The 18,582-nt window shown below is 37.0% G+C and overlaps 1 protein-coding gene across 1 annotated transcript; it reads right to left on the bottom strand.

The window, feature by feature from the left end:
• Positions 1-4,953: 4,953 nt before the first annotated feature.
• LOC129923157 (solute carrier family 2, facilitated glucose transporter member 4-like) lies at positions 4,954-16,080 on the bottom strand. Its single transcript, XM_056013011.1, is given in 11 exon segments — positions 4,954-5,356; positions 6,534-7,147; positions 8,294-8,369; positions 8,809-9,021; positions 9,810-9,908; positions 10,802-11,032; positions 11,304-11,392; positions 11,592-11,620; positions 11,622-11,697; positions 12,933-13,131; positions 15,771-16,080. Coding segments are annotated over 11 exon segments (1,911 nt in total). The 5' UTR covers positions 15,855-16,080; the 3' UTR covers positions 4,954-5,155.
• Positions 16,081-18,582: the final 2,502 nt, after the last annotated feature.

The following is an 18,582-nucleotide window of genomic DNA, read 5'->3' as shown; positions in this document are numbered from 1 at the left end:
CAGTAGATCCTGTTCGAGTGTCTACATCTTAAAGCTGCTTTTTCAATAACCTGTAGATCCTGTTCGAGTGTCTACATCTTAGAGCTGCTTTTTCAATAACCTGTAGATCCTGTTCGAGTGTCTACATCTTAGAGTTGGCAGCACACACAATTTTAGGCTATATGATCTCAGAGCATCACGTTCATCTGTTTAAAGGTAATTTAACTCTTTCTCTCCTAACTGACGATATCAGCGTTGATTCCACCAGAATGTGGTAAATAATTACGGAGAGAAAGAGTTAATATCTTTCTGAACAACAAATAGTGTCAAGATGGCTTCATATTTTAGCAAAGTCTCTTTGTACTTCGGTTTAACTCTTTAGCTCCGTAATTATTTTTTCCTCGTTCTGACTGAATTGTTCTTTTTTGTTGTTGACTATCTTGTGTAAGCCCCTATGAAGGATGAAGCCTACTAAAAGCACTGTATACGGATGTGGGCTATTACATTATTTCGAAAAATGCGTTACATTAGTAGCCCTAATACACTGTAAATCACGACGCTTTGAGTGCTCCTTTTTATAAAAGAATATTATTAAATCTTCGCTAGCGAAGGGAGAGAACAAAAAAGGTCAAGATGTAAATTGATAATCTCTTTATTATTTCCCTTGCTTCAACACTAGGCTTCTTTTAAATCCATATATGAGTATTAATTTTTTTAAAAAAAAAAAACATTGTTCCTAAGGAAAAAAAAATTAATTTATTCAATGAAGTCGCGAGACGCCTGTACGAGGTCAGAAGAAAGGTGAAAAATGTACACAAAATAGTTTCTTCGCTAAAAGCCAGTTTATTCGAAATGATACAATATTACATACACAAAGACTCGACAAAAACTGTCCGGACAATCGGCTAATATTTTTGGTCTCTCGGCAGAAAGGATATTTCTCGTGTTATGTAATGTGTCCTTGATCGTCTGAGCAAAAAAAAAATAAAAATCTTAAAAGATTTACACGACTTAATGATGTTAATTTTAGTTTTTATTTGTACTGGACATTGAAAATTTATTGTAAAAAGAAAAGGGAAATGGTGGTGACCGAACGTTATGCTAGGTTCACGGGGCATAGGCCTATTCGTAGGCAAGACGTAGGAAGCCGAAACAAGGAAAACGAAAGCAAGGTGGTCAGGGGCGGACTGGGTCCTAAAATCGGCCCGGGCATTTCTATACAATGCAGCCCACAAAATGTATATCATATGATGGACATCAAATTCTAGGTCTACCGGTCCTCAAAATCATTCTGTTAGATTGATAATGTATCGATAACTGCGAAACCATGCATAAAGTAAACATTATATCCTTATAGAAAATGTAGGCCTTATGTAGCTTTTAAATTAATAAGTTTAGAGGCCCTAAAAGGATTACATTATTTCGGAAGATGTGTTAGATTAAAGTAGCGTTACACTGTAGAGTCTGTAACAGATTTTTAAAAAGAAACGATGCTCAGGGGACCCCTTTTACAAGAGAATGTTAGAAAGCGTTAACAATTTGATACGTTATATGTGAGGCCCTTTAGGTGGCCCTACCAGCCTAATTAGGTCCCGGCCCACCGGGCATTCGCCCGAATGCCCATATAGCCAGTCCGCCCCTGAAGGTGGTCAATTTAGGCCTCAAAACATGGCGTCGCCCCTTCTTAGAGACTTGGAGGAGGAAGGGGAAACTTGTCTGTTTACTAGAAACCGCAGAGAGAAAGATTTACAACTAAGTTTTGAGGCTTTTAACTGCGCCGCATCTGGAAGTCTAGTATAGCTAATCATCTTTTTTTTGAAGTAACGTCTGTATTATATAAGATAGCTTGTGGAAAGACTTGAATGGAAACGCAGCGACGAATATGTTGGGTGATGAGGGAGAAGTTATGATATACTTTTAGATGCTGCATGAATTTTAAAACTACACATGTGTAAAGCTGCTAGTATAGTTAGGACACTACTTTCTAAAGGTACAGGAGAGAGTTATATAGCATATTTTGAAAGGCTTGCCTGGCCGTGCAGTTTGCTCGCTGGAGTGTGGTTCGGTAGTCTCGATGGTCCTGGGTTCATACCCTGCCCGCTGCCATACACTCGTCCTGCGGGAGGTTTGGACTAGGAAATAGATTATCTTAAACTCTAAAGGAACATCCGCACTATGTAGAACTGTCGTAGACCTGTGAGAGTGAACAACGAAGTGGACATACCTGTGGTGAACACTTTGGCAGACAAGTTTGTACTACTTGACTTTTGATCTAGCGACCAGAAGGAAACGATGTGCATTTATTTGATCTGGTCACAAGTTTGCTGTGAATAGAGACTTTTTGTTTTCTTAACGTCTGACACAACTTTATGTCACTTGTCACCCTTGAGTCACTCCTGGGTTTATGTGGTGCACACTGAGTGTGAGAGAAACACTACAACTCATTGCAGAGTAATTGTCAACAGTTTATTTCGCAAAGACTCAAAATTGTTAACCCCCCCCCCCTCCACCCCCTATTGGATCAGATTGCAAAGCATTGTCAACAGTTTGTCCCCCAAAAACTCGGGAAGATATTTTTTGGAAACCTGAGCAATTGAGACTGCATTCCTGGAACATTCCTACAACACCAACAGAAAGATGACGATTTACACTTGACTATGTCAACATCAATGCTACCGTTAGAGAATACAGAGACAGTGAAGAAACAAATTGAAGTCTAACTGTACAAGTCTGCTGGTGAGACATCTTTCCAACCCTACATCCTCAAGACATTTGGCGCCATTCACGGCCTCTTTCCAACCCTACATTCCGAGGATGTTTGGCTTCATTCCTAGTGTTTTGCCAACCCCATATCCTCAGGACATTCAACTCCAACTAACTCCCTACAATAACATGTCTTTTCAATCTGGTATTCCTTAAAGTTGTCTCCCCTACCTAAGACCGCTAACAACAATGCCACTTATCCAGCATCCTTCACACTGCATAGCTAACCTGTTCTCACTGTCAACACAAAAACACACGACTGTGTTTATGTCGTAATACGTTGTCTAAGGTCATATCAACAAAAGAGATGACCTTTTCCCCTTACAATTTCTTTTGTGACCAGAGAGGCCAAATTCTTAAGGCACAGCAACAGGTGGGATTTCAGGACCCTTGTGATGAAAGTCAGTACCACATAGCATACACCCAGGCAGTTTAGCAGTTCTAATTCTCAAGGAATAACTACATGCTGCCTAGAAAGCTTATAAAAAAAGGGAGATCATTACCTTCTCATAAATCAAAGAACTGGTGGACATCAAATGAATCATTGATTACAAGATTTAATTAATCAAACTCTTTAACAATCCCTTTACTTTGGTAAACAGCCAAGCGGTGATGTTGGTGGTGACCGAATAATTTTATCTATTAATGGTATCATTTTATAAATTTTATCTATTAATGGTATATGTGGCTGAGAGGAATAAACCAGTTGGCCAGCTATCAAGGGGGCTCAGGTTCAAATCCTACTCAAGCTATGTTGTGTTAGCCGAGTGCCTAATGACAGTCTGGAAACCTTCACCCTGATCTTCACTTCCCCCCACTGGTCCAAAAGAGATTGGGCCTTAGTGCCCTGAGCATACTACAAGCATGGCAGTTGCACTACACAAAAGCAATTTAAAAGTAAACAAAAAAAGGTATCCTCAAGTTCATGGGAGATGAGATTGTGCTAGTCTTTGACCATGAAGGAGAAGTTGCTACATAATTTAGTGTTTAATGTCTGGTTAACTGTTTGTTAAAACTCTACTAAAAAAAAATGCTTATATTTTTCAATGGTCTGATTGGCTCAGGAACATTTAGTTTCACTCAGCTTAATGTAAGATTGGATTCCTTTTAGGAGACGCAGTGGCTGAGTGGTAAAGCACTTGGCTGCAGAACCATTGGGTCCCAGCTTGGCTGCAGAACCGAGAGATCCCAGGTTCAAATCTGGACTGTGATTTTTTATTAAGGGATATATAGGGCACCCGAGTCTGCCAACTGTAATGGGTGCCTGACACTAGTTGAGAAAAAGTAAAGGTGGTTGGTCGTTGTGCTGGTCACATGACAACCTCATTAACCAGAAGCCAAAGAAACAGATGGCATTAACATCATCTGCCCCAAGGTATGAAAGGGTACTTTACTTACTGGAATAACTTTTGATTATTTTAATTTTTCCTAAAAACTAAATAGAAAAAAGTTCTACTTTGTTTTCAAGTCACCAGTATATAATTAAGATGCTCATACAGGACCAATATTGGGCCTTTGGGTTGACTGGTGATGTGGTACACGCTCTGGACTGTCATCTCAAATTTCCTGGGCTCAAACCCTGTCCTGCAGGAAGTTTGGGCTAGGATATAATAATCTTCAATTACAGAGGAACAACCAAAACAAAACATTTACATGAAAAATATCAATATTAAATAACTGAAAACAGAATCTCACAATCTCATTCAAATAATCAAAGCTAATAAAAGTTGAAACTTATAATAAAAATATTTTTAATAGAAAACAATCTTATTGAAAAATAGTTACACAAAACATTAGTGTTCATATTGCACTGAAATCACTGACAAGATTAATAATAATAAGGCTTGTCTTCAAGTCTGAAGATTTAATGAAAGCAGTATTTCCATGGCTACCTAGTCCAAGCTGCAACTTACATATTTTGCCACATCCAGCACAGACATTGTCAGCCAGAATAAAGCTGCTTTATTTAGTTTTATAAATATAATATAAAAGACTGATGGGGGTACATAGTTTTAAATCAATTTATTGGAAGAAAGTCTCTGGCCTCCTTTAACTGTATTAAATGGTATCTCATAAACAACTGTTGTGGTGTGTTATCACAATTCTATAGAGATATGTTATTTCACCATGGTGTATATTTAGAACAATATAACAAAAGTTGTCATTTTAAATGATGAATATACTTTTTAAATATGGTTAGTTGTATTTGCATTGATATAATAATGAAAGCCATGTATATATTATCATAAAATGTTATAAATAACAAATTTATTCAACAACATGAAACTAATTCAAAAGACTAACATTTCAAAAAATAAAACAGCAGCCAAAATTGTTCAGCCACATAAATGATGGATGTAGCTGGACTCGATATAATATTCCGTCCCTGTTTCTGAGAGAGGTGGATCAATTATCAAGACTTGGGTGCTGTATCTGTTCTTTGAGCTTTTGTAGAAATTTCTGGATTCTGATTTATCCATAGGGGAGATTTAAACAGCTGGGTAATCTCAGAAATACTTTTGCCTTTGGTCTCTGGGACAAACATATAGGTGAAGATGAAGAACAACAACAGCATGACGGAGAAAGGCAGGAAGGAATATGTTTCTAGTGACTTCTGTAAGGAAAAAACAAAAAAATAAGTAGTTTAGTAATAATTCAATTTTTAATCATGAAAAAATCATCTCTGATAAATACAGTAGCGTAGCAAGGGATTTAGGGGTCCTGGGGACTTGGCCTTTTAAGGGGGTCCCTTTGTGTTGACATTTGACATCATGAATTGAGATAATGTACTTAATAAATAGATAAGTCTAATGAGTGGAATACATGCAAGATGGTAAATAATTTAATTAACAACTGAATAGCAAGATAAAATGTCATTGGCTTAATATTTAATGCACAAAAAATTTCGGACACTCATTTGGACAACCCCTCCTCAAGTAGGGGTCTGGGGGGATTTTCAAATGTGGACCCCACTGCCCCCACCCTAGCTACCCACTAGATAAATATTATGCTTATAATAATTACATCCAAACAAGAAGACAATAATAGTCAAGCATTGAAAATGTTTTACAATTATTGAATATTTTAAAATAAATAACCTATTAAAATTTTATCTACTTTAGTAGAGCCTATTTTATCTTGAAGTTATATCACTTAGTATTTAATATGGTATAAAACGATATAATTTTGAAATAATTTAAATCAATTTGTCTACATACAAATAATGGACACTTTGATGATGGTTATTGTAATAATTGTAGTCTAATCATAGTTGTCAATATCTGGGATGTATGCAGAATAGATTATGCTGTTTTTGTATAGGTGAAGGTGAAGAATGTTGAAAAAAAAAAGGATTAGTTAGTTCTATTAACTGAGTAATTAGATTACAATAGACAAAAAAAAATGCTTTACTTCAATGACTAAACTGCAATTGTCTTTATATAACAGACAATTTATTTTTACAGCAAGTTATTACATAATCATAGAACATTTAGCAAAAAAAGCAGCACAGCATGATGGAGTAGATTAAGTAGATATAGATCTGAGTGTTAAAGCGCTTGGCTTACGAAACTTAGAGAAGACTTGGATTTTTTATTTCCGATCTTAAAGACGCCCTTGAGTCCACCCAATTCTAATAACATTAGTTAGGGAAAGTAAAGCGGTTGGTCCTTGTGCTGGCCACAAGACACCCTGTCAACCATAGAAACTGATGACATCATTTGTCCTATACATCCCAAAGCCTGAAAAGGGTACTTTACTTGTTTACTTAGATCCCCTTAAAATGTACTTACCTGTAAAATAGGAAATACTAAGCCAACAGCAAAGTTGCACAGCCAGTTGATTACCACGGAAACACTGACAGCGGCTGACCTAGGACCCTGCACAAACATCTCAGTCACCATGGAAACACTGACAGTGGCTGACCTAGGACCCTGCGCAAACATCTCAGTCACCATGGAAACACTGACAGCGGCTGACCTAGGACCCTGCGCAAACATCTCAGTCACCATGGAAACATTGACAGCGGCTGACCTAGGACCCTGCGCAAACATCTCAGTCACCATGGAAACACTGACAGCGGCTGACCTAGGACCCTGCGCAAACATCTCAGTCACCATGGAAACACTGACAGCGGCTGACCTAGGACCCTGCGCAAACATCTCAGTCACCATGGAAACACTGACAGCGGCTGACCAAGGACCCTGCGCAAACATCTCAGTCACCATGGAAACACTGACAGCGGCTGACCTAGGACCCTGCTCAAACATCTCAGTCACCATGGAAACACTGACTGCGGCTGACCTAGGCCCCTGCGCAAACATCTCAGTCACCATGGAAACACTGACAGGGGCTGACCTAGGACCCTGCGCAAACATCTCAGTCACCATGAACCAAGGTATTGGTCCTGAAACATCAATCATAAATCATAAGAGATTTAGAAGCCTAAGCTGAGGTTTCTAGACTCATTTCCACATGGGTCTTTCTTATAAGTTCAAAGACATTTAGGACCTTATTAAGGAGAATGAACCAAGGTATTGCTCCTGAAACATCAACCATAAATCATAAGAGATTTAGAAGCCTAAGCTGAGGTGTCTAGACTCATTTCCACATGGGTCTTTCTTATAAGTTCAAAGACATTTAGGACCTTATTAAGGAGACACCAGTCATCTATTAGAGATGCTCATCTATGGCAAATAAAACTATACACAGTTTAAAAAGCTTATCTCAACTCACTGTCTGTCTAGTAAAAAGTTTGTACAGGTTATTTCTTCTGCACTGCTTCTGCACAATTATTCATTGGCATAGACAAAGACATGAATCAATGAAAAAATGTAACCAATTAGTTTATTAATTAATGGTAATTATCTTTTCGATATCAACAAGGGAAAGTAATCCCTCAGTATTCACAGATATGGATGAATATGTAGAATGTGGTCCCCCTAGATAATTTTACACATTTCTTCTCACACACCCACTCTCAGATCAAATTGAAACTTTAAATAATTATTTATTGCACCAAACTAATCATGAATCAATGAAAAATTAGTCAGTTTGGGAAACAATCATATAAGATAATGAACAAATGTGGGTGTGATACTGAATTGCATGTTTTTCACCTTAATGCATTCATTTAAGTTTTTTATAAGCATATGTATTTCATTATAAATTATCTACTTAAAAATGAATCAGTCAATAATTAGGGTCATGAAGAAGACACCAAAAGCAATTGCAAGACAGTCCAGGGTAAGAAACCCCTGGAGATGAAAGGCTCAGCTAAAAATTAAAAAAAAACTCCATCACAAACTGGAACCAGCTAGAATGGCATCGTATGACAAACAATTTTATATATTCGTAAATAGGATGCATTCAGAAATGAAGATTATTACATCCTAGCCCAAACCTCCCAATAGACAGCAGGTATGCAGAGGTCCAGGGTTCAAACTTGGGACCATGGAGATGACAGTCTAAAATGCATACCACATGATCAGGTAGACATTAAAATTTTTTTTTATGAACTGCTTTGAATTAATTGCCTTCATACTAAACCCACCTGGTCCAGTAGCAAAGAGACAGGTGTAGATGATGACAGCCACAATGCTTATGTATGATAGCCAGGGCAATGTTTTCTGGAAAAAAAATTTTTTTTTCAATTATCAGCTAAAGTTTAAAGGATTTGAAGAAATTGTAACAGTAGCAAACTAAAACTCTATGGCCATATTACAAGGTCTTTAGGACTTGCAAAAGCCTTCCTTCAGGGAACAGCACCAGGAAAAAGAAGAAGAGGCAGACATAGAAAATGATGAGAAGACAACATAAAAGAATGGACACTGAAAGAGACAGAGAGGAATGGAGAAAGATGATTGACAGATTTAACGTGGTGCCCCAACTGTCCAACAGACTAAGAGATAGATGAAGGAATAGTAGCCCTGTAGTTTTTTATAAACAAAATTAGTTTTAAAAAAAAAGGAATGCCATCTATACATAAAGATTGATTTTTATGGAAACAGCTTGCTGCCCAATGCACCGAATGATGTGGTAGATTCTAAGTAAGTAATCTATACATACCTGCAGTGAAAGGCAAACAACTAGTACTACTGAGGAGATACACATGCCCACGAGGCCAACCATGTGCAGAGTTCCTCTGCCTGCCCGGTCCATGATCAGGGAAGATATGAAGGTCATCATGACTATTACAACACCTGTGGCTACCGTAGCATACTAAGAAGTCTCCTTGCTCAGACCAGCTGAGATAAAAATACTTGTACAGTAGTAGACCACCTGAGGTTGAATAGTATAGAATTATTTGTTTCGTCATTTACAGGCTGAACCTTTTTAAAAAAAAAGTCTTTTCTTTTTAACCAAAATAGTGATGTGTTTCACTCTGAATTCTAAACCTTAGCCTGTGGACTTCTGGTTTGGATAAAAACCGGACCTACAGTGATGTAGATTAATTTATAAGAACAAAAAAGTATTTAAAAAAAAATATATCAATATTTGGGTGCATTTTTTTTAATGATTAGTTTATAATGTGAATGTACACTTTGGGTTCTTATAGTTATAATGTTTTTTGTTTGGTGTAATGCACAAATTGTAAGACAAATTTCATAACGGATAATAAAGATTATTATTATTATTATTATTATAATATCTGTAATGGGAAAAGTGTTTATGTGTGGGATTGCTGATCCGAATTGTAAATATTTTATATGGAGGAATATTTTTTTAAAGTTTTACTGCTAAGCACTTCAGGAACACATGTCTGCTCAAATTGAATCTCGAATGAAAAATCTACCTACCCAAAAGGATTACAACTCAATATCTTCAAAAGGAAACCTACCATTTAATACCATCTAGGTATATCTAGATATTTTACCTATGAGAGAACATCTTGAACTGAAATCTCACATTGCATCACATAAAAACCAATGATCAAGGAACATGAACTCAAACCAGCAACCCAAGTCCCATCTAGGTTAAAAGAAGCAAAGCTATCGTAGCAATGTATCAGTATCAACTCTAAATAAATAGTTTATCGACTGTATTGGCTATAACTATATTCAACTCACAGCATTGCTGCCAGAAAACTGTTGAGACATGTGTAGTACTGTGCATATAATTAGTGGCCATCGCAAACCACTGGTCCTCATCAAATCAAGCACACTAAACTAAGATGAAAAAAAAAGTTATAAGTAGATTTTTTTAATTTTTTTTATTTTCTAAGTGAAAACTAAAGAAAGACTTCAAGTAGGGAGTGAATCCATTCCATGATTAAATGTCTATAATAGTGTTTCTTTTTAATATCTACGTACAATGCTTTAAAAAAATCTTTCTTCTTCTTCCTCATTCTCATTGTTATGTTGGAGCGTTCAGATGACTAGACCAATATATGCACAGTGGTTTCCAAATCAGGGAGCTCTCCATATAGTTTTCTTTCTATTTGGGTGTTTTGGGGACAGTGTCTTGTATGGTCCAGTTGGTAAAGAGAACAGTTTTGAAGGACATGGTCAGCACTCTAGTGACACTCCACATGGGCAGATTTTGCTGGTTCCAATTTTAAGCTTAAGGTACATATGTTGTCTCATTCTGTGTCCGGTCCTGAGCCAAAAGATTTGACGTTGATCTTGTTGGGATAGCTTGTAATAGGCATCATCTTTCTTGTGATTCAGATGAGAGCTTGTCCATTTCTCATGTATTAAATCTTTAATTTCTACCCATGTCCCAACACTTGAACACTGGTATGACAAAATAGAAACCACCACATTGCAAGAGATTGGTGGACAGAAAAATAAGGGCTGCAGGTTTTAGAGAAACAATGGAGATGGATTGGTCACAGCCTTAGAAAAGATACCAACAGTGCTACACAGGCCTTAAAGTGGAACCCCCCAAGGCACAAGATGTAGAGGAAGACCATAAGAATGTGGCGACGCAGTATACTAGATGAAGCTGAGAGGACAGAAACAGCTGGGAAGCCATTAAAAAACTAGCAAGAAACTGTTGAGAGTGGCGTGTTTTTACTTCGGCCTTATGTTTCATGTTCAGTTGATTAAACGAATTAATATATTTCAATTTGATATCTCTGGGTAGTTTTGTCAACTCTAGTAAACCCTAAAAAAATTAAAAAGTAAAGTACCCATTTCAGACCTTGTGATGTATAGGACAGATGATGTAAATGTTGAAAGATAAACAAAATAAGTTTTAATATGAGATACACAAGGAGTTGCTGGCCTTTGTGCACTTGATATATTGCCGACAGACATACAAGTGTGTGTACACTTCTGACCTTAGTGACCTGTAATGGAGAGATCATTTATGATACAGTATGACTGCACTAATTAGTTGTTGATAGCATTGTTGGATAAAGGCTTTAGTTTTATTAATAACATTAGTAGCTGTAAGTTGCTTAACAATTCGTAGCATTGCTTCATTTAAGTTGCTGTCTTGCAAGTGGGTGAACAAATTAAAGCACAGTGAAAACACTACTTTCACACCTTAAATAGTAGTAATTATTAAACTGACACTTAGGCATTGCACTAGAGTTAATGCAATATAAAAAAAATTACCTTTGGTGAGTTCCTGAGGTCCTGTCGTTCTTTCTTCATGGCCTCCATCTCTTCAGACACATCGCTTGTTTTTCTTAACCAAATCAGAGCTGCGTAAACAAATTTAAGGATAAGACAACAGAATTTATCATGATTTACAGGTTTCAAGTGCTCAGAAATGTGCATCGAACCCCAACTTGATAAAAAAAATACCTGAGCACTACTAGATCACTAGAAAAAAAAAGTTGATAGAAATAACAATATGTCCATAATCAACTCAATGACAAAGTAAAATTGTAAAAACCTCACCTGCTTCAGCCGCATCATCATCTTTTATTCACCAGCAGATATTTTGGAGACTCTGGGCAAAAGGTCAAGGTCACAAGACTGTATATTGCAGGAATAGTTGGACTAGCTGTAATGGAGGTTAAAAATATATGTACATTATGTAAATTTTAAACAATCTGTTGGCCTAGTATTAATGCGCATGTCAATGAAACTGTTTGAAATTATGAAAATATATTGAAATTTTTATTTGCTAAGGAATATGTAAAACAACATGTTGAGTATATTTTGTTTGAATGGTATAAGATATAGATCTATTCGTCACAAAATTGTTAGTTCACAAGTTCTTTTTTATATCTTTTTTTTTTTTTGTTTTTAAACTTGGTTTCATACTACAGTTTTAAAGATGATGAATTCGATTTTTTTTCTCTTATTTCTTAAAAGGACCAAAACTATATAGTTCATATAACTAAACCAGTGATGCCATGATAGGATAGTGAAATGAGCTTTGAGAAAATGAATTTGAAAAGTTACCAGCCAAGCTGGCAACTGGCTATAAACTAATTTAATTTTTTAGGTGAGTAACTTTCAGTACATAAGGTCAGTTATTAAATGGCCTAGTATACCTGGGATCAGATTACATTACAAAATGATGAATTGATACCAAGATTGTGGTTAAATAAAATAATAAAATCTCAAGGCTATTAATTTGTCTTACTGCTATGGGTCCACTGGCCTATTCAGCTTAAAATACAACAGAGAGGTATTAAACAGGTCATCAATGTAATGACATCACATCTCTCTAAAGAAATCTGTACAAAAAACTGGCAACAGAAGAAAAACGCTTGGCATTGAATGGCCCACACAATCTTTAAGTCAGTCATGCAAAGAAACTTGCTAGACAAGTGATACACATAAGTTTGATGCCTTTACATACCCCAAGCACAAATATAGATACAAATATGTAGCACATCACAAATGCAGCAATAATTAATGCTCAATATGTTTTGTGCACCATAGTTCTATCCAGTATAAAATATAAATTGATCCCTATATCGACCTTGCACTAAATCAGGAACAATAACAATGATAAACATTGTGGTGTGATGCATACTCTCCCTTACTTTTAACAGCGCACAGCTTGGCTTTCACAGTAAACTTTTCTTCAGAAGCTTAAACATTAATGAAATAGCTTTAACTTCCCTTTTCTCTCGAGTTGGATTTCATTTGTATAAGCCTTAGCTTTTATTGTCAGCTACTAATAGGAATAAAAATCTTCCCCCTATTCAGTTTATACAAAACAAAGTTACAGTTAATTGTATTCAGGGCAATTATTAAAGTTTATTCCATAACAGCAAAACTTACCGACTAGTATTGGCCAAAGGGTTTCAGTGCCCAGTACAAGTTTCATTCCCAGAATTCCTCCGATGAGAACTCCAAATGTGATTGACAACTGGTTGCAAGTTCCACAAAAACCTCGCAGGGAAATTGGTGCTATTTCGATAAGATACAATGGTGCAACAGCAGAGTTTAAACCTTTCATTGGAGCAAAATACAAACCATAGTTATAAAATTTATATATTTTGAAACATTTTGTTTAGAAAAGGTAACAATAAGTAAATATTTTTAGACTCTTGACACTTGCATCAATTAGGGACTAATAGACCGCCATGCTAGCACCCCTAAATGGAATTCTTGGGATTATTATTTCAAGTTCATTCAGATTTCATGGAAACTTCCCCAGTCCTCAAGCATGCTGGACATCATTTTGGAAAACACATGCTAATTGAGTTTGGCATATAACATCTTCCTGAACCATAATGTTTGGAAATAAAGACAATGCCTACCGTTTATATATAAACCACAGGATATGGGACTAATTGCTTTTACTAAGTGTATATTTGCTGACTGCCACTTATAACACAGTGTAAGTACAAAAGATGTTTGAATAGCATAGACATGGGACAGGTGGAAATTTTAGTAAACAAACAAGAACAAAGCTATCTTATGACTTTTTTTTTTATTTGCAAGCCTTGCCTTGTACAAAATAAAAAAAAAGGATACTAATTTAAAGAACTAATTAATTTAAAGGGCATGGCTGCATGGTGTTGCAGTATGCGCCTTAGACTGTCCCAAAATAAAAAATCCCAGTCTTCAGCAGGATTCAAACCTAGGACCCCCGGTTCTGAAGCCAAGCACTTTACCACTCAGTCACCACGCCTCGGTGTAAGCAAAACAAAAACTTAAAAAAAAATAAATCATATTCTTAATGAATTATTTATCGGAAGGAAGGTTTGCAATTTCTAAAACTAAAAGCTATTAATCACAGTCTGTGACTGGCAACACTGTTGCAGACTCTTTAGCCCACCCTGGAGAGTTAACACCACCTACCTAGCAGGCTGTAAGTTTCCATCATGTCCTGGCATAAATCCAAAAAATAGAAATGGAAAAATGGTTTCAGTATTGACACGAGTACCAAAATATCCATAAAGTCTGGAAGGACACCAGGCACCCTGATCACGCCTCCCCCCATGGTGGAGGTTGCCAAGGCCTGAACAAGCTATTACAGCACAGTGCAGTATGGGCCACTATTCCATTGGCTCATATTTTGCAAAGCTCAGGCCAAGCTTTGACTTACTGTGCCCCTGCTGCAGGGAAGAATAAGAAACTGTCTAATATTCTTTTGAACTTCCCTAGACTTGCTGATCTTTACCTCCAAAGGTCTGGGAAACTACAAGCTCTTGACCTGTATGATGACATACGCACATTACACACAACAGAAGGATTTCTTCCACAGCTTTTGCAAGACAGGATTTGAGTCTTTTAAGCCTACAGTCTTATGATGTTTAATGATGATAATTAACCACAGTTCTAATTTCTGTCTATCATTACAATAAAACAAAACTTAATTACTGTGCAAAAACATTTCTATTTAGTTCAAATAGCATAATTCTAAAATTAAAAATATATATATATATATATATATATATATATATGTATATATCAAATTAATTAAATTAAAAAAATGAACTTTTGACAAATGAAAATAACTTCAATTCTCTTATTATTATTATATTATTATTGCTTTTATATAGCGCTACTTCCATGCTCAGAGCGCTTTTGGTTAATTAATTAATAATTAATTAATTAATAAAATTAATTAAATTAAAAAAATGAACTTTTGACAAATGAAAATAACTTCAATTCTCTTATTATTATTATATTATTATTGCTTTTATATAGCGCTACTTCCATGCTCAGAGCGCTTTTGGTCCAATCTCATTTGTGAGACCAGTGGAGGGGGGGGGGGAGGGGGTATCTAGAAGTTGGTTTTCCGTGCACGGCACTCAGTAAACACATCTCTGCCCGAGTCGGGTGTCGAACCTCGAGCCCCCTTCTAGGTAGCCAAGCCAAGCCAAGTTCAAGCGCACTTGGCCTCTCGACCACGCTTCCCACACTGTTCTTATCCTGAAACATTTAGCTAATTTACTTTTCCACATTATTATGTAATAAATTTGGGTACATAATCACCTAATAATTAAACTGCTTGTTTGATATCAACAGTGTTCCAAACAATTTTTTAAAAACTTGGTTTAAAAATATGGCTTTCCTAATAGATGGTTTTCATACAGACTGAAACTTTGGGATGGCAGAGTAAATGGAAAGTTGAAAAACAAAAATGGAAGGAACTGGCCAAACTTTGATGCAACAGTGACCTGCCAGACTCATTTGTCTCCATCAGTGGCAAGATCATGGCGGCTCATCTTGTGGAAGGCAAGATGAAAGCGTGGCTGGCCTACCCGACTATTAAAAAAGTAAAAAAGCACAAGCTTAAAATTCTATCAACATATCACAAGGTTCTCAGGGCATGCAAAGACCTTCCTTCAGGGAGCAGTACCAGGACAAAGAAGAAGAGGCAGACAGAAAAAGCGATGGGACGACAACATAAAATAATGGACAGGCCCATTATTGAAATAAATTCAAGACAAAAGACAGAGAGGAATAGAGATAGACTGTCAACAGATCTTGTTAGGTGGCCAAGGATTCAACAGACTCAGGGATAGGTGAAGGTGAAAACAGCTGGTGACAGTCCCCTGTAAGTTAAAGGGCGTAAAGAAAATAGTTCTGTTTCAAATTGATCTTTCTTTCCTTATTCAAACAATCACTTAATCCTCACCTTCCAAATTTCCTGGCAAATTATGCAGCAGAAACTCCTCCCATCATGCCCCCAACACAAAAAAGGGCCTCAGTCATTGCCCAGAGCATTGTAAGCAGTGAGTCTGACATGACTTCATCATACCTATCAAAGTAGGTTTCATTGAAAAAATCTTTGATCACCTGTAGAAGAAAAATAAATTATATAGAAACATGCAGAAACCGAGTATAGTTTCAGACATTCCTTCAAAAACAAAGATTACTATCTCCTGGCTCAAATCTAGGAAACCAAGGGAAGGAAGCTGGCAGTGTTTAAACGTGGCCCAGAAAGGCCTATCACACAACCAGTAGCTAAGAATTAACAAATTTTTTTGTTAGTAAATGTAGAAGATACTTGTTTCCGCATAGTAAGTTGAGCTAGGTACAGAGAGACGACCATGTCAAGCATACACCAAACTATCCATTTCTCCCCTGCCAAGAGCAAATCTATGACAATTCAACTAAAAACAGCAGACATATCTTTAAATTTTCACCTTAACAGAATAAGTCCCACACTCTCACCAGTCTGTGGATATTGCAACCACCCTTATAAAACTGTCAATCATATCCTCTTTGAATTTCCTAATTTATTTCACTTAGACAAACCCTATTATCGCAACAAATCAGTATAGCCAACTCGCTGTTTTTTTTTCAGCATGCTTTTTTTCCCTTGGCATAGACCGCATAAGTGCTTACAGCTCAGCAGCAAAAAGTTGAAGAAGAGTAGGCTTTGAAAACCCAGTGCACAATAATGTTACAAATCTGGTGGGGACATGGATGGGGGTAGTGCCGTGTGTGTTTCTAGTTAACGCAAATTGCCCCAGGCCAGCGCTGGACAAACGGTTAACCGAAATGAGTTACAGAAACTTACAGTACACGCCAGTTCGGGAAGGACCTGTGTTATGAATAGGAATCAGACAAGTCTGTGTGTACACAGATGTATTACACGTCTGCTACTGTGTGTACACAGATGTATTACACGTCTGCTACTGTGTGCACACGTGGAATGTAGTCATATATATATACCCATACTACAGCATAGTATAGAGCTGGGTGGACTCAGAGGCGCCCGAAGATCCCGAAATTAAAAATCCCAGTGTTTACCAGGATTCGAACCCCGGTCCCCGGTTCGGAAGCCAAGTGCTTTACCGCTCAGCCACCGCGCCTCCAACTCTAATGGGTACCTGACTTTAAATTAAAGGCGGTTGGTCTTTGTGCTGGCCACATAACACCCTGCTTGTTAATCGTTGGCTAAAGAAACATATGACCTTAACATCTATCTATCTGGCATATAGATCGCAAAGTCTTAAAAGAGAACTTTACTTTCTGTGGAATATTAACATAGGCCAATATATGGCGTTTAATGACATGAGAATATTGTAAATTTGTCTAAATTTCGGATTAGTCTTGTCATTCCGAGATTGGGCACTAAGTGATCGACCAAAGTCAGGAGGGGGGTGGGGAACTGTTCCAGGAGTCCACCAAAAATAATTGCCTGATGTGTCCACCTAGTTGTACTGCATGTTACTGCTATCAAATCAGATGTATTACACGTCTGCTACTGTGTGTACACAAATGTATTACACGTCTGCTACTGTGTGTACACAAATGTACTACACGTCTGCTACTGTGTGTACACAAATGTATTACACGTCTGCTACTGTGTGTACACAAATGTACTACACGTCTGCTACTGTGTGTACACAAATGTATTACACGTCTGCTCCTGTGTGCACCACAGATGTACTACGCGTCTGCTTTTGTGTGTACATAGATGTACTACATGTCTGCTACTGTGTGTACACAGATGAGATAGGGGAGACAAATTTGTGTTTGAATAGTTTAGGTTTGCATGCTTTTTAAGTGAATGGACCAAAACTTTAGGACAACATGCATCACTGCATTCAAGAAGAACATTAAAACCTATCTTTTCAACAAAGATCTAGATAAGTTTGTCATTTCAACTCTCACGTTTCTGTCTGTCATGTTATCGAAGCGCCTTGAGCCTACATTGTGTTTGTTAACAGCTTTTTACTCATTAATTATAATTATTGCTTTCGAGTCAAGATATATTTCCGTTGTTCCATGCGATTCTTAAGAAGACACAGGTTGACAAGTTGACTGCTGGAGGGGGGTGGGGGGAGGTGACTATCAAGTGTCGAAGAAAAGACAATTTTCTTTTATAGCCTGCACGCCCGTTTAGCTTTTTCTCTAAGACGGTACTTGGCTTCTCCGGGTCATTGAACTCTGCAATCCAATAACCCTTTCACACTATTGTAATAACTAGGTCGCTTGTACTTTTAGGCAGCGAGGTGAAGAGAGTATACGTGCACCAAATGGGATCTTACTGGAATCTTTCAAAATGTCTGATATGCTGTTAACTTATCTTCTTACCTTATCTTATATGACACAGACCTTAAAAAAAGAAGATGATTACGTCCTACGCGTCATGCATTTAGTCATGCATATTAACCAATGACCTAAACTCCGCCGAGTCACTGGTTTTCCTGGCTAGTCAGGCAACCAATTCCATGTTCTAATAGCACTAGGGAAGAAGGAGCTTTTGTACAAATTTGTCCTAGCATATGGAACGAGAAATGTGCCTTTATCTTTGTGTCTTTCTGAGTATTTTATTAAATTTTGTTTTTGTATTTGAAGATTATGGTTCAGTGTTTAATGTATAATTGCTACTTTACTTTTAAGTCTTCTATCGTGAAGGCTTTCTAAATTTAGTGATTTTGCTAAAGGTGTTACTCTAGTCAAATGTGAATATTCGTTTGTTATGAATCTATCTACTCTATTTTGTGTCTGTTCCAGTTTC

Source organism: Biomphalaria glabrata, chromosome 15, assembly GCF_947242115.1.
Source record: "Biomphalaria glabrata chromosome 15, xgBioGlab47.1, whole genome shotgun sequence".
NCBI lineage: Eukaryota > Metazoa > Mollusca > Gastropoda > Planorbidae > Biomphalaria > Biomphalaria glabrata.
Note: the sequence above shows the minus strand (reverse complement) of the source record. Positions and strands in the feature narration are given on the sequence as shown.